Genomic DNA, 14,994 nt, shown 5'->3' with positions numbered 1-14,994 from the left:
TTTAGCTCATTCTTAAATAGGTCGGAATGCAAGAAAACCTAATTACAGTAAAAAGAATTATTCACTGGAAAAACCTACCCAGGGATACGGTAGAGTCTTCATTGCTGGAGGTTTTCAAGATGTGACTGGACAACATGCGTGGTAATCTCATCTAGATGCATAAAGCTTTTCCCACAAAACCACTGACTAGATGACTTTTCAAGGTACTGTCCTACCCTGGCTGGTCTATGATACTCTGTTAAAAGCACAATGTATTTGTTTAAGCTTTTAAGATGTTGTTTAGTCCACCTGAAATTGCTTGTGCTATTTTTACAAAGTACAATTTTGAAGAAAAATATAATGATTAGTAAATATTGGTCATATTTCATCAGACAAGCAAATGTGTTGTACAATATGATGACAGAACAACAGAAAAATCACAGACTGAAGGTGTTGCTTCTAAGTCTTAAGTCCAAAAAAGCAGTTTTACTTACAGCATTTGCTACACTGAAGGAATAGCAACTTTACAATGGATTGGTCCATAGCAAAGGTATTTTCTGGTGTGGAATAGGAGATGAAGTGTTGGTTGAACTGATCAGATATTAAATGGAGTAACTTGAAGGAGAATAATAAATATATAATAATAATAATAAAGCTTGTAGTAATTCCCAATAGCTTTAATTTTTTTCCATATATCTCACTAAGGAATTATCATACTGAAGGAAATATGTGTTCTATATAGTACCATATCCTGTCCATGACAGTGAGAGACGGTAAGTATTTCAGAGGATCAAGCATGAATTTTCATAATAAACAACTAGGAAATAAGCCCTCTGTAACAGGAATATAAAATATTACCTGGTGCATTGATTTCCTGTAATAAATTTAAGAGTAGCTATTTGGTCTTCCAAGTTATCTTGGGTTCACAAAACATGGAAGAACTTTGATCAATAAATTTGATTTCTGCTTAATTCAAAGTCTATTTTTTAAAATAAATTCCCAGAGTTAGATTCAATATTATTAGATAGTAACATGGAAACTCAACCTACCCTGATCCCAGGGTCAGGAAGTCTGTCTATGTGCAGATTCCAGGAAATAGGAAAACAGAGGGAACTGCTGCTTTATATACATCTGGGTTTAGGTGCTTTCCTAGTTGTTCCTGGTCATTGCCAGAACCTAAACAGTAGATGGGTCTTCAATGTGAAATAGTACAACCATTCCAATGTTGAATTAAAATTATTCTAAAATTTTCCTTTTCCTATTCTGCATGTGGATCTCTTTTTTCAAGGCAACTTGACTTGTTCCAGCTGTGCTCATTTTTAGACAATAATAATCCTAAAAATATTTATTCATGGTGATGAAAACAGACATCACATGACCGCATCAAGTCAGACTGCCTACACAACAAACTTGTTCCACACACCCTAGAAACCCATTCTGAATGTAACTAGAAATGTTAATTGTTATTGTCCGAAAGAAAATGTTATGTACTCCTGACTGTGGATGTTACTGAACAAAAGAGGACAAGGAAACTTCCCTCCTCTGAGAAATAGTCAGGAACCATTTACTGTCCATGAAACAGAGATAAGGAGAATTATTTAGCCTTATATGGGATCATAAAACCAGTATCTCTATTGAACTCATTTTTAGTGACTAGCAATTAATTTTAATTCCTAGGTTCATCTTTTGAAGGTGTTCTGTGGATCCTTTATGGGAACTGACTAGCTAACGGATTTTTTTGTTACAAAACATTTCTGGTTTGTGAGAAATTATTTTCCACTGGTAACTACATATTTCTATGCTTCGCTTTTTGTCAGTGAGTCTTCAAAGAGCAATAATTAAGTTTTACCTAAAGTCTTCACAAGGACACTTTGCACTGACCTACTAATGGAAATGAGAGTATAGGGACAGGGAGTACAGGGCCCATGTTTTAATACATTGTTCCATTGTCTGAAATCTAGTGTGACGAGTGAATGTTTCACTGGGTGGCAAGGAAAGCTGGAATGATTTACTAGAAGTGAATTCATGCGTAGGCAGGAGTCTAACCTGGCATACAAACCATTAACATGCATGAGCATTAATCTGGGTTGCTTTGACTGGAGAAACCATAAGCCTTTGGCTGACAGAAATTGTATTGGATTATGGATCCTTTCTAGGAAGAAGTCACAATCAAGTAACTCATTAACTTTACAAACAAACCTAGCACCTTGTCCATAATTTGAATAATTAGGAAGGTCCATCTTCCTCTTTAAAAAAATCATGCTTCCCAAGCTTATCAAGGTAAAATCATCGATGAATCCTTAAGATGAAACACTAATCTGTCTAATGACACATGAAAATTATTAATTATTTCCACACACTTTACCAACTGAACACTTACCCACTGTGGCAGAAGCTGATGACAGGAGAGACTTTCCCCAGGTACCCCAAGTTCCCCTTCTACTTGCTTTAGATGAGGAGTCTGCAGCCTATAAGAACAAAAATGTTACTCCACTGTCTAGAAGTCTTGTTCTCAAGAGGCAGGAGGAAATGGAAAGAACCTATCAGGCAACAAAGTCTGGCATTTAATAGATGATGACAGATTGGGTATTACGTGCAGTTCAAACTTCAAACAAAAAAGCAGAAGCATAGTTCACATCACCTATTCCTGGAAGAGCCTTAAACTCCAGAGATGTCTTTATAGATGTCCTAAAATTTCTTCAGGTACCCAATCCTATAAAGCCATACAAGTTTATTAGGGCTAATATTAGGGAGAGGTAGGAACCTGTCTCCTTCCTGGGTTGGAGACAGGAGCCAGAGTTGGAGGCTTCTCTTTCAAAGTCTCCTCACATGTGTAATTTAGTAGATGTGCACAGGGAACTCCTAACAACTGAGCTCAATAAAAACACAGCCAGAGGAGGTGCTCCATACCTTTTATACTAATGGGTAGTGTTAAGCCATTATCAGCATTCCATATTTAAATCACGTTAAAAAACTGTTGTCTCAAGAAAGTGTCCACTAACATATCAGCTCTACTCAATGCAAGTGTCACTGCAACCAGACTTGAAAGACCAAATTAATATCATACTGGCAAAGTGAAATTAAACTATTCCTAGCTTTCAAAAGCTTGGTGTTGCAATTTAATGTATCCCTATGTAGGTTTTCCGCATAACTTCCTAGGTTTTTGTGAAAAGCAGGAGGTAGATTATACAAAATTCTGTCCTCACAATGCAAGGAGAGGAGAGGGCTTTTAGGGAAAAGAAAGTATTGCTTACTGGATTGCTTTGCTCATGCAGCGTTTCTTCCAATTCAGGTTCTGCATCAAGGCTTACAGTTTCAATGCACTCGGTGGGCACGTCTTCAGCTGTCTCTTCACTGGAAGGCAGGCTGGAAGGCAGGCTTTCAACGAGCTTTTCAGTCAAAGGGCTTTCATTAATGACTATGTCTCCTTCCTTTCTATTACTAACTTTCTGAGTGACCTCTCCATGTTGATCTTGTGAAGACTCATGCAAGATCTCAGCTTGTACAAGGTGTGGTACTGATTCTTGAGGCAATACCTCATTGCTGGGCATTTCCATTACTTCAGGTTTTTCTTCAGATGGGGTGCCATCAGATAGATCTTCAGACATTTTCAATTCTGAATATAGAAAGTAAAGTCTTTTAGGTGCCATAAACATTTGAGTGTTTATTATAAAATACACAGTGTTTACCATATGCTACTGCTGAAAAACAATACAGCCTTGGTGTAAGACCTCCTAAAGCATAGAGTCCTGTAGCACACGCCTCATGCTGGCACCGGTATCAGAATAATACTGTAAATGCTCCACTCACTCTGCAGGATCCCACTCAAATGCAAAGAGCAGCATTACTGTTTTCCAAAATATGGTTTAGTGAGAGTGAAAGGATATAGATTTGTCTGGAGAAGTCAAATGTAGGAGTTTCCACATGGTTAATTTCTATATCCACTATATAGAAGATAGTGAATATAGAAATAGAATATATTCTTGAAATAGAATATATTGTAGAAATAGAATATATTCTATAGAATATAGACTATATTTCTATATTCCCAAGGGAGCCAAGCAGCTCTTGCTCTCCCTTTCATCACTGCGACATACAAAGGTTCCTACAGCCTGCTGACTGATAGAGGGGAGGATAACTCTCTGTACCTAAAACTGTGGTGACATTCATGGGCTTGAGAAGGGGTATAATCTGTGAACATGACAGGCCATGGGCCCTAGGGCCATTCCATAGACACAGCCATAGCATAGTCATTGCTCACACTGTTTCTGTATCACTTGTCCCAAAGTCTTGCTCTCTGGGGGGTGCATCACTTCTCACCATCTCCTAAAATTCTAACTGTGAGATTAAACTTCAATTTTGAAGCCAAGATAAGCTTGTATGAGGTAGTTACTGATTTTTTTTTTTTTTGGTAAGTTATGAACCAGTTTTCTCTTATTTATTCCTTATCTTCCAATGTAATTCTGGAGGTATCTTCCACCATTGTACAGTCATCAGGCTGAAGATGCTGATGGGCAAAGATAAAGCCATACAGTAAGCTCTGCAGCTGATTAAGGAGTTGCACTGCCAGAGTCCAAAAGGACTGCTGGTCTGTGATTAATAACACTTATTTGTTGGTAACAACAGTATACTTGGCACTCAGAAAACAATCCTTGACAGAGAGCTTGAAAAATATTGAGTTGCAAGGCATAAAAAGTCTTGTACAGTCCTCTCTGTAGATGCTGCTTTTTCATTGACTCTCATATTAATTAAACATGGCTCAAAGGTTTGCAAATGTCAGGAAGAATGGAGATTCTATGAGAGACTAAAGAACAGGGGGGAAAAAAGGCAAAAAGCAAAACATAACTGGGATTTAGGAGAAATTGCCTGAGAAGCATGTATTTAAATTCATATATTTTATTAAAGTCTATAGAACTGCATACATCTATAGCTTTAGTAGCCTGATTATCTAATGTGAACGTAGATCACTTGTTTAAACAGTTCCAAGAGTAGCACTTTGGGTCAGTGAACAAGAAGCATAAATAAAAAAGTAAGCACTTGTTACCACTTGTATTACTTCAGCTTGCACTGAACCTTAATGATCTTCAGAAAACTTGAATTCTGAAGTCAGAATCTTTGCATTTGACAGTTTTCCATTAAAAATGCAGCAAATATTATAAAATGCTTTATTGCAGGGAAGTATTGTTACTGTTTTAACAGTACTCACTGTGTGATGGGCAGCATCACCTAAGGAAAATTTTTGTAACTGTAAATCAAATTCCATCATGAGAATTCTCTATTAAAACCTGTAAAACTTTTACACACATACTTCATAATTTTGAATGGGCATTAGCTCTGAGTAAGCCCAGCACTTTTTAAAGGATCATACAGACGTGCACATGGATTTTTGCAGTACTGCAAAAAAATGTTTGCAGTCATCTTTTGGGTACCACTCGGGCCACGGTCCCTGCGGTTGCCCGCTGAACCTTCCTTCCAGGATCATGGCACGTAACAGCAAATCACCGCGTCTGTCAGAACACACGAGCCGTGCTGCACCCGGGGTCAGCGTCATTCGACCTTTCATCCGTGAGACTGTCCTGATCCAAATCAACTCGGACAGCTCTGCCCAAAGGGAGTTACTCTACGGGGAGTTCGCGAGGGAGATGCTAAGGCCAGCCCGGACCGGTGGCGGGGAAGTGCCCGGCCCGCACCGACCAGCCGCGCTGAGGGGGCCGGCGCTGGCGGCACCTGCCGAGCGTCCGACGGAGGCGTTTCATCTCCCCCAGCAAGCAAAGCCTAGTTGCCGCCGGGCGCCTTCGGGCACCCATCACCGTCCCCGCGCGGGAAGGAGGAATAACTTTTTTGGCGACAGCACCTTGCTCCCCTCTCGCTCGACGCCCGCTGTCGCTTCTCCTCCGCGGACCGCTGCGGGCACGGCGAGCGCAGGTGAAGCTCCCCTAGCGCCCGCCGCCGGCAGCTCGCCCTGCCCCGCTGCCCTCGGCCCCCGGCGGGGCAGGAGCAGCCGGGCGCCGCTCCCCCAAGCCCGCAGCGGCCGCAACTTCCCGCTTCTCCTTTTCGTTTTTCCCCTTTTCGAAATTCCCCTCTGGGACAGAGCTGTGTGGCGCAGCCAGTGTCAAAAGCGGCAGAAAATGCAGAAATCGCCGTGCTCCTTACCGCTCATCAGTGCCCCGACCGGCGCGCCCCCGGCTCCTTCCCTTCCCCGCCCCGCCACGTCGGCAGCAGCGGGGGGAGGAGGCAGAGCGGGCCAGGCAGCCCGGGCCGGGCCCCGGCGAGGAGGGAGGGCTGGCTTTTGTCCCTCACTCTCCTTCCGGCTGTGTGGGGCGGCCGCCTGTGGTAAAGGAGCAGCGCCGCGCCGCTGCCGAGCCGTCCCCGGGCTCCAGGCTTCTCTGACCCAGCGCGGGGAGCTGCCCGGCCGCCATGCCCGCCCCTCAGGGCTGTCGGCGCGGGGGACGCGGCGGGGCCCAGCGGAACCCCGCTGGAAGCGCCGGCCCGGAGCGTCGGGCCGCGCTTCCCTCAGGGCCGGCGGCGCCCCCGCGCCCGTGCTGAGGCGGAAAAGGGGCCAGTTTCATAGAATCATAGAATATGCTGAGCTGGAAGGGACCTGTCGGGATCAACGAGGCCAACTCCTGGCCCTGTGCAGGCCACCCCAGGAATCACCCCACGTGCCTGAAAGCGTTGTCTCCAAACGTTTCTTGGACTCGGACAAGCTTGGTGCTGTGGCTACTTCGCCGGGAAGCCGGTTCAGTGCTCAACCATCCTCTGAGAGAAAAAGCCCAAATTAATCTAGTTGCTGAGTTGGCTTTTTTTTTTTTTTTTTTTTTTTTTTTTTTTTTTTTTTTTTTTTGTTTTAAGAAAGTCGAATGCTTCCTCAAAGTGAGCAGAGCACTCACTGACCCGTGGGGTTGCGGAATTGAACCTAGATGCAGCTTTTCAGATACCGCTCGGCACCTCCATTACCGCCGTGTTTACTGGTGCACGCATTCATTTCCAGGCAGTTGATGAAACACTTGGTTGAGAAAAGGGGTTTCAGGCTGTTCCCAACAGCTTGTGGTTCTTGTTTCTGTGTAAGTCCTCATACCCGTTCCTCTTTTTGTTGCCTTATTTTAAGGCAAAGCATGCCCTTTACAGTGGTGAAAGGCAATATAGCATCATTTCTATCACTAGTGTGCCAACAAGAGAAGTTTAGACACAGGAGGCAAACCAGCACATAGCGAGCCACTGAGGAGAGCCAGTCCAAGAGGTCACAACAGCTCTCGGAAGTGTGTTTTACAAACACCGATCATGATATGTGACTTTACCAGGCATAAGTCTCTGAAGTTTCTCAATAAGGTATTTGGTAGCAGACCAAACATTTGTAGCCCTACTTAATAAGTTTCTTTTGAAGGTCTTTCAGTGAGAATTTAAGTGTCAGGGAATGCTGGGTAATTTATTAATGTTAGATATATTTATTGAAAATGAATTCTAGAGTGGCCCTAGGGATTTCCCTCTGCTTTTCAGTGGAGCTTGTGGAAGAGTAAGAGCAGGATCTCAGGAGGAATCATGGTAGCTGGAGATTAACCCATGACAGATAATAATTTTGACTGTAATGTGGATCTTGCATTGTCAATTTTGCAGATTCTTTACATAACCATTCATGTCATAGAACTGCAAGACATTATTCATATAATTGTTAATCACTGTTGTAGCACAAAGTTACCACCTAAGGGTGAAATTAACATTATGTGTACATGAATGTGGATGTCTGTCTGTTTGAATATAAGGTTGCATACATTTTGTAAGTTCCTAAACTATTTTTGAATTTAAGACTTTTATACTTGGCATTTTCTAATTTTTTTCTCTTTCAATTTTAATTGATTTAACTTGTATTTTTTCACTATGGTAATATTGCAAATGGTTTTGGAATAAATAAACATTGGATATTGAACATTTCCACTCATCTCAGGTTTCACTGATGTTTGTTATTACTCTGTCATCATCTTTCTAATGGCTTTCAGAAAAGATACCTCCATTTTAATAAATAGATAAATATAAATAAAGGCAAAAAGACATTTGGCTACATTTAACAGACCTTGGAAGTATGCATGACATTCATGGACTGTATTAATCTACTTCCAGTGATTGCACTGGTAAATCTAAGTGGTAAATCTGAAAGGTTAATGGCATCCACTTAATGGTAATATGCTTATTTTGCCGTTTAACATATTGTTCATCTGTCTTTACAGTACATAAACATACAAACAATGCCAGTGGCAGCTCATACTGTCACTGAATTTAAGAGATCCTCTGGAACAAGAGTCTCTACCTTACAGCACATAATACACAGTACCAATTTTACATCTGGTTCTGTATTCAGCAGAGCAATATGTAGGCTATGTTCAAGCAGTTCAGCTGTTACATTATAAAACAGAAATGAATATTTGGTAGAAGCAAGTTATTAGGATGACCTTAGGATTTTATCTCATCCTAAGGATGGCTAGCAAAATCTTTCCAGCTAAGAGCCGCAATGGGAAGGTTTTTATGTAACATCATTATAAGATTTGGAAATCTGCTGTGGGTAGTCTTGTCTGAATTGACAGAAATGGAGAATGAAACATAAAATCATGGAGTAATATTGTAAGACATCAGCATTATAGCAGTGAATTTTCCATATTCTGTTGCTTACTACCTGTCCTATCTTTCAATTTCGTTTTTGGATGACCTCTTTTCACTTGAGGCTGAGAAATTAAATATAATCTACAGAATAAGCCTCAAAGTGAAAAAGTAATTTTTTAGATTATTTCCTCTGCTTCCTGAATCATTGAAATATTAAATAATGAATGTGTTACGATATGCTAACCCAGAAAGGCAGGTTATAGTGTGGCAGTTCTGTATTTAGATCTCAGCTATGGTGCAATTTCTAACCAGCATTATAAAGAAATAGAGACTGGTTTGTGTCTTTGCCAGGACAATAGCCCTGTGTTTGGCCATTCAGTACCAAAGTCACTGCTCTGTTTTAATTAAAAAAAAACAACAAAAAAACCAAAACCAAACCAAACACCTCTCAATGTTTCCATGTTCACTGTTTAACCCAATGACAAAACTGCTGGAGCAGGAGAGGGATTATTATTCCACTCCCATTAAATGGAAATTAAACTAAGACAAATGGTACTTTTATAAATCAGCCTTGATAAGAGTGTGACAACTAAATTGGTATAGCAAAATGGACGAAAAATTACAATAATGCATAGAGACTTAGATCATTATTAAGTTCAGATAGGAAGGTATCTGAATTTCTTATTCAGAAGGAGTACTTATTTTCATATTAATTTAATGAAGGCAGAAAGTTGGTAAAAAGATTCATTTTTCTCCCGTTTAATATATTGCAAAGTATAAAGCCACAAAGTTCAATAATAATAGAATAGTGGGGATATTACAGTAATGTTGTATGTGAAAAACACATCTGGAGAAAGCAAATGCCATTTCATAAGCTGTCAGTAGATGGCACAAACATGTATATAAAAATTTGGGTGTTCCTAAGTATTGTTACTCAGTAGGATAGAGTTACAGGAAGTTTTTTTTTTTTTTTTTGTTTTCCTGAGAACATTTTCTGCTTTTTCGGACAGCAGGGATTTCTGGTGAGAAAGTTTTAATTTGGTTGACTTTGTGCTGTTGCTAGTTAGCTAGAATTGTTTTATATTCTGTATCTTATTTGAAAATGAGCCTTGTTTTCCATAGCAAGTGTACGATGTTCTTTCAAGTGTATGGGTAAGCAACGATGGTGAAGTTGCTTGTGTTCGGAATATTTATCCAAAAAACTGTCCAAGTAGCAGTCTCTTTTTATTAGCACTACACCCATAGTTAAGTGGGGCAGAGTGATGGCAGTAGGTTTTCTGCAGTTTTCTACAGTTCAGGATCTGGGTCTAACCTGATCATGTGTTTCATCCTTGTGAAAGGCATGTTTGTAACATTAGAGTTTGTTACTATGTTGGTAACTTGTGAAGTGCATGTCTTAATACTGTACTGTCATAGCTAAATGTATTCTGTATATTTCTTATATGGAAGTTTAGTCAGTTTATACCAGTTTAATATTGGAAAAACTCTTAAAACCTCAATTTTTATTTCTCCCCTTGCTTTTTAAACAACAGAGCATTTTCTTGCTATGCTCTTGGCTTGCCTACCTTCCTGGATTGCTTTTCTTGATTAAGCTTTTTTTATCGCGCTTGAAGACATGAGGATACCTCTGAATTAAAAGTGATATGACTATGAAGGATAATTTCTACAGTATTAGCCTCCAAATCACAGGTTATATGTTATAAACGTTTTTACTGTTGTTGCTTCCTATGATATCGTAAAGAAATTTTGAGGGTACTCATAAATAATTTGACTGAATGCTAGGATATATGAAAGAGAAAGAAAATAAAGCACGTGTAGAAGAATCCTATCCTTTTTTCATCTAGTCCATGGATATTGCTGAAATTTTATCCGAAGAATGAATAATGATTTAAAGATAGATTTTTTTTTCAGATTTCTCTTGAAGCTACATATTTTATAAACACATTAGTAGAGTTGCCCAAACAATCAGAAGAACAGGATTGAATAAGCCCAAGTACCTTTTGAGGGCTGTGATGCATATAATTTTTCCAAATGAGAATTTGGAAAAAGGCTGGAAAAGTTTTGCCATATTACCCCACTATTTCTAGATGATTTCCAAGCTTAGTTTCATGCATTCTTTAAAAAATAACTCAATGTACTTTTTTTTTTCTTTCTTTTTTTTTTTTTTTTTTTTTTTTTTAGATCGAGTAGAACATGTATTTTGCCCCAGTAATTCTGAGAAAACTTGTGGAATGGTTAATGGTGCAGTGAATGTAGTCTTTGAAGTTCTAAATCAGTCTGTCAGGTGATAGCTACTGTCTCATTGTAGAGTCATTAGAAATATCCAAACGCAGAATTTAACCCCTTCAATATCAAGTGAAAGTTGAAGGCCTGTGCAGTCATTAATAAATACTATGGGAAACTTCAGGCAACACTATGATTTAAAATTAATGGGAGGGAAGAGGAAAGAAGAGGAAATGAAAAGATACTAGAAATCTGGAAAACAACTTTAAATAATATTTACACATGTAAAAGTGTTAAAACCAAGTTCTTACCAGTTCTTCTTTTAGAGGGGTGGTCTAATGGATTTATGCAATACCTGAAAGGAGATTTAAGACAGTATTCTCAATGGCTGACTTAAACAAAGGGAGGCTGGCTATCCTAAACTGCTACATTCAGAAAGAAAAAGTGACCTCTAATAGGGAAAACCAAAGCAAAGACACTGTTTTGATTTTTTTCACTTTAAAGTCTGTTTAAATAAACCTCTCTTTCACAACAGAAATTTTTGAGGTCAGTGTCCTTAAATCAGGGCTGGATTTTGTGTACAGAGGTTCTACAACTGATATATTTTTGTGTAGCCTGCAAATATTCCCAGTGTGTGTCTGGTGTTCTCTTTGTACACATGTCAAATGAGATGTGAGCACCCCACTTTCAGAGTCTAAATTCAGGAAATGCTTAAGCTCAGACAAGAAGTAAACCCTTCTGTGGACTTTCCCAAGGCATAAATATAGATCATTCTACCCTCACCCCCTTTTCCCCAGTTAAAAGAAGCACTGATGATCCAATCTCAGCTATCTAAAGACATTCAACTTTTGATTCAAGCTCTTGAAACTGCATCCTCTGTTTCAGTCCAAGTGTTGCTGTCAAAAGTCAATTTTTAAATGTCTCTGAGCCCAGTTCACATCACTTAAGAGAGAATCTGAGGAGAGGATGACATGTTGACACCAGTTATTGTACTTTCTAATCAAAGTGTATTACACAGTTTAGGAAGCCTTCATAATACACTGTATCGCAGCAGTAATTCTGTAAGTAAGCAGCAAATTTTAGACACCTATGAAATCAGACATGTTTTGTAAAAGACTGACTTATTATTTGTTGAATACACCATAGTTGCCAAATTAAAAATTCAGTGGCCTGTTAATAAAGAATGTCTCTCCTGAATGATTGTAGAAAATCACTGCTTTTTGAATCAAACAGAGAATGAGAAATTGGAACTTTAAAAGAATCTCTCTCTCTGATGGTTCCTGCACAGCTACTTAATAATACAATCTGGTTTTTGCTTGTGTTTCTTTGTTTTCCACAGGATTAGAACAAAGATGGACAGTTAAGAAAAGTATTGAGCATCTCCAAGGAAACAGAAAACAGTATGACACAAAATATGAGCTTTCTTAGAAAAGTTTTTCTTTATCAGTGTCTGTTTGCATTAACTTTTTGGAACCACGTCAGCCTGTCTGTGGAAGATGAACTCTTTACATCTGTTTCTAACAATTTTCCAGAAGATGATTCTAACCAAAAAATCAAGAGCCTGCCACTCTTGTATACAAACAGTAATCAGTTCAAAGCTGATTCTGATTGGGTTGTGATACAAAATACGACAGAAAGCCTGTCATTGTCAGAAATCACAGATGCCAATGTAAGAAAATTGATAGCTTTATTATCTAATTTCAGACAAGGATCGAGATTACAAAATCTGACACTGACAAATATGTCAGTGGATTGGAATGCTCTTATGGAAATTTTTCAGACTGTATGGCACTCATCCATTGAATACTTCAATACTAACAATGTAACACAACTGTCAGACATTGAAAGTTATGACTTTGACTATTCAGGAACTTCTATGAAAGCATTGACAATGAAAAAAACTATAATCACGGACATGTACTTCACACAGGATGACTTATACAAAATATTTGCAGACATGAATATTGCAGACATGACAATAGCTGATTCAGAGATGATTCATATGCTTTGTCCTTCATCTAAGAGTCCCTTTAGATACCTAAATTTTTTAAAGAATGATTTAACAGATTTTCTTTTTCAAAAATGTGACAACCTACTTCAGCTGGAGACATTAATCTTGCAGAAGAATAAATTTGAGAGCCTTCTCAAAGTAAGCTTGATGACCAGCCGTATGAAATCACTGAAATACCTGGACATGAGCTACAACCTGCTGCGCCACGATGGAGCTGACGTGCAATGCCAGTGGGCTGAGTCTCTGACAGAGCTGGACCTGTCCTCCAATCAGTTGGCGGATGTTGTGTTTGAGTGCTTGCCAATCAACGTCAAAAAGCTCAGCCTACAAAACAATCAGATCAGCAATGTCCCCAGGGGGGTGGCGGAACTGAAATCCTTGGAAGAGCTGAACCTGGCATCGAACAGGCTGGCCGACCTGCCGGGGTGCAGTGGCTTTACGTCCCTGCAGTTCCTGAACATAGAGATGAATTCGATCCTCACCCCATCTGCTGACTTCTTCCAGAGCTGCCCAAGGGTCAGGGAGCTGCAGGCCGGGCACAACCCGTTCAAGTGTTCCTGTGAACTGCAAGCCTTTATCCGCCTGGAGAGGCGGTCGGGGGGGAAGCTGTTTGGCTGGCCGGCGGCGTACGTGTGCGAGTACCCAGAAGGCGTGCGAGGAACGGAGCTCAAGGACTTCCACCTGAGCCTGCTGGCCTGCAACACGACGCTCCTGCTCGTGACAGCTCTGCTGCTGACGCTGCTGCTGGTGGCTGCGGTGGCCTTTCTGTGCATCTACCTGGATGTGCCGTGGTACGTGCGGATGACGTGGCAGTGGACGCAGACGAAGCGCAGAGCTTGGCACAACCCTCCCGGAGATCAGGGGGTCGTTCTGCAATTCCACGCGTTCATTTCCTACAGCGAGCGCGATTCGCTGTGGGTGAAGAACGAGCTGATCCCGAACCTGGAGAAGGGGGAGGGCTGCGTACAACTGTGCCAGCACGAGAGAAACTTTATCCCCGGCAAGAGCATTGTGGAGAACATCATTAACTGCATTGAGAAGAGCTACAAGTCGATCTTTGTGTTGTCTCCCAACTTTGTGCAGAGTGAGTGGTGTCACTATGAGCTGTACTTTGCCCATCACAAGTTATTCAGTGAGAATTCCAACAGCTTAATCCTCATTTTACTGGAGCCAATCCCTCCGTACCTTATCCCTGCCAGGTATCACAAGCTGAAAGCTCTCATGGCAAAGCGCACCTACGTGGAGTGGCCGAAGGAGAGGAGCAAGCGGGCCCTATTCTGGGCCAACCTCAGGGCAGCCATTAACATTAACCTGCCAAAAGTTGATGAAAATTTGTCTCAGGAAATAGATTAAGAATCTTTCTATTGGAGTTTCATCTGTTTTTTCCTGGTGAAATAATAAATATGATTTCCATTCATTTTGAATGTATTTAACTTTTTGTTTCACAATCTTGTTTCTAGCTAGTTGTCTGTGTTGCCTCCTAACTGTAGTCGAAATTCAATTCATCTTATTGCAAATCTCTTGAGATAGCAAATTGCAGATGAATTTGAATGTGGACTTTGAAATACTACTTGAAATATTGTAGTGAGTTTTTCTCAGCAGAATAAAATCTGGAATAGTTAGTATCATCATGTGGAAGACTGCTTCAGCTGCTGAATAGTTTGCAGAGCTGCTTTAATCACGAACTTTAGACAGCTTTGTCAGAGGAGATCATTTGCTAAAACTGGTTCATGTGAAAGAAAATTAAGGATCCTGAGAAGGTACCTGAAGTCCAGAGCTCAAAATGGTTGCCAGATAGTCTTTGCTCAGATTTGGTGGATAAAAGAATAGGACCCAGATAAAGAAGTTTGTGAACTTTGAACATGCCAAAACCAAGGACTGAGCAAGGAAGAAAAGTTTTGTGTTTTTTTTCTTAAGAAAAAAAAAGGTGAGGCACTTCACTTTTTAGCTTGGCATTGCAGCAAGGGAGAAGCAGTGAATTGACAGAGCTCTAATACCCATAGAGTCCTGGTACAATTTTGATCCTGAGAGATACCTTGACCAGAGGGGCTGGGAGGGCATCTGCAGTAACAGAACTACCTTCATCATATTGTCTATGTTTTGAGAAACTCCTGACATCTCTAAATCATGCTTTTTCCCCCCTAGCTTTCCACTTTTTTGTCTTCTCATCCATATATCTTACTTTATGC

The 14,994-nt window shown here is 40.3% G+C and overlaps 2 protein-coding genes across 5 annotated transcripts in view; one reads left to right on the top strand and one right to left on the bottom strand.

The window, feature by feature from the left end:
- The window catches only part of FAM114A1 (family with sequence similarity 114 member A1), a 29,727-nt gene extending 23,073 nt beyond the window's left edge, over window positions 1-6,654 (bottom strand). The window contains exons 1-3 of one of the 3 annotated variants that reach the window (XM_068188873.1): window positions 6,581-6,654; window positions 3,234-3,595; window positions 2,360-2,447 (exon numbers count right to left, since the gene is read on the bottom strand). In XM_068188873.1, coding sequence (XP_068044974.1) covers window positions 2,360-2,447; window positions 3,234-3,587 — 442 coding nt within the window. In that variant the 5' untranslated portion in view covers window positions 3,588-3,595; window positions 6,581-6,654. Of the gene's footprint in view, window positions 1-2,359; window positions 2,448-3,233; window positions 3,596-5,833; window positions 5,858-6,132; window positions 6,268-6,580 lie in introns of those variants that run through there. The other 2 variants (XM_068188870.1, XM_068188874.1) reach the window with 2 other exon arrangements.
- The window catches only part of LOC137473125 (toll-like receptor 1), a 28,549-nt gene extending 14,320 nt beyond the window's left edge, over window positions 1-14,229 (top strand). The window contains exons 1-2 of one of the 2 annotated variants that reach the window (XM_068188868.1): window positions 7,854-9,593; window positions 12,134-14,229. In XM_068188868.1, the coding sequence (XP_068044969.1) occupies window positions 12,197-14,158 (1,962 nt within the window). In that variant the 5' untranslated portion in view covers window positions 7,854-9,593; window positions 12,134-12,196 and the 3' untranslated portion in view covers window positions 14,159-14,229. Of the gene's footprint in view, window positions 1-7,853; window positions 9,594-12,133 lie in introns of those variants that run through there. The other variant, XM_068188869.1, reaches the window with a different exon arrangement.
- The last annotated feature ends 765 nt before the right edge of the window (window positions 14,230-14,994 follow it).

Source organism: Anomalospiza imberbis, chromosome 4, assembly GCF_031753505.1.
Source record: "Anomalospiza imberbis isolate Cuckoo-Finch-1a 21T00152 chromosome 4, ASM3175350v1, whole genome shotgun sequence".
NCBI lineage: Eukaryota > Metazoa > Chordata > Aves > Passeriformes > Viduidae > Anomalospiza > Anomalospiza imberbis.
This window is presented reverse-complemented; position numbering and strand designations above follow the sequence as displayed.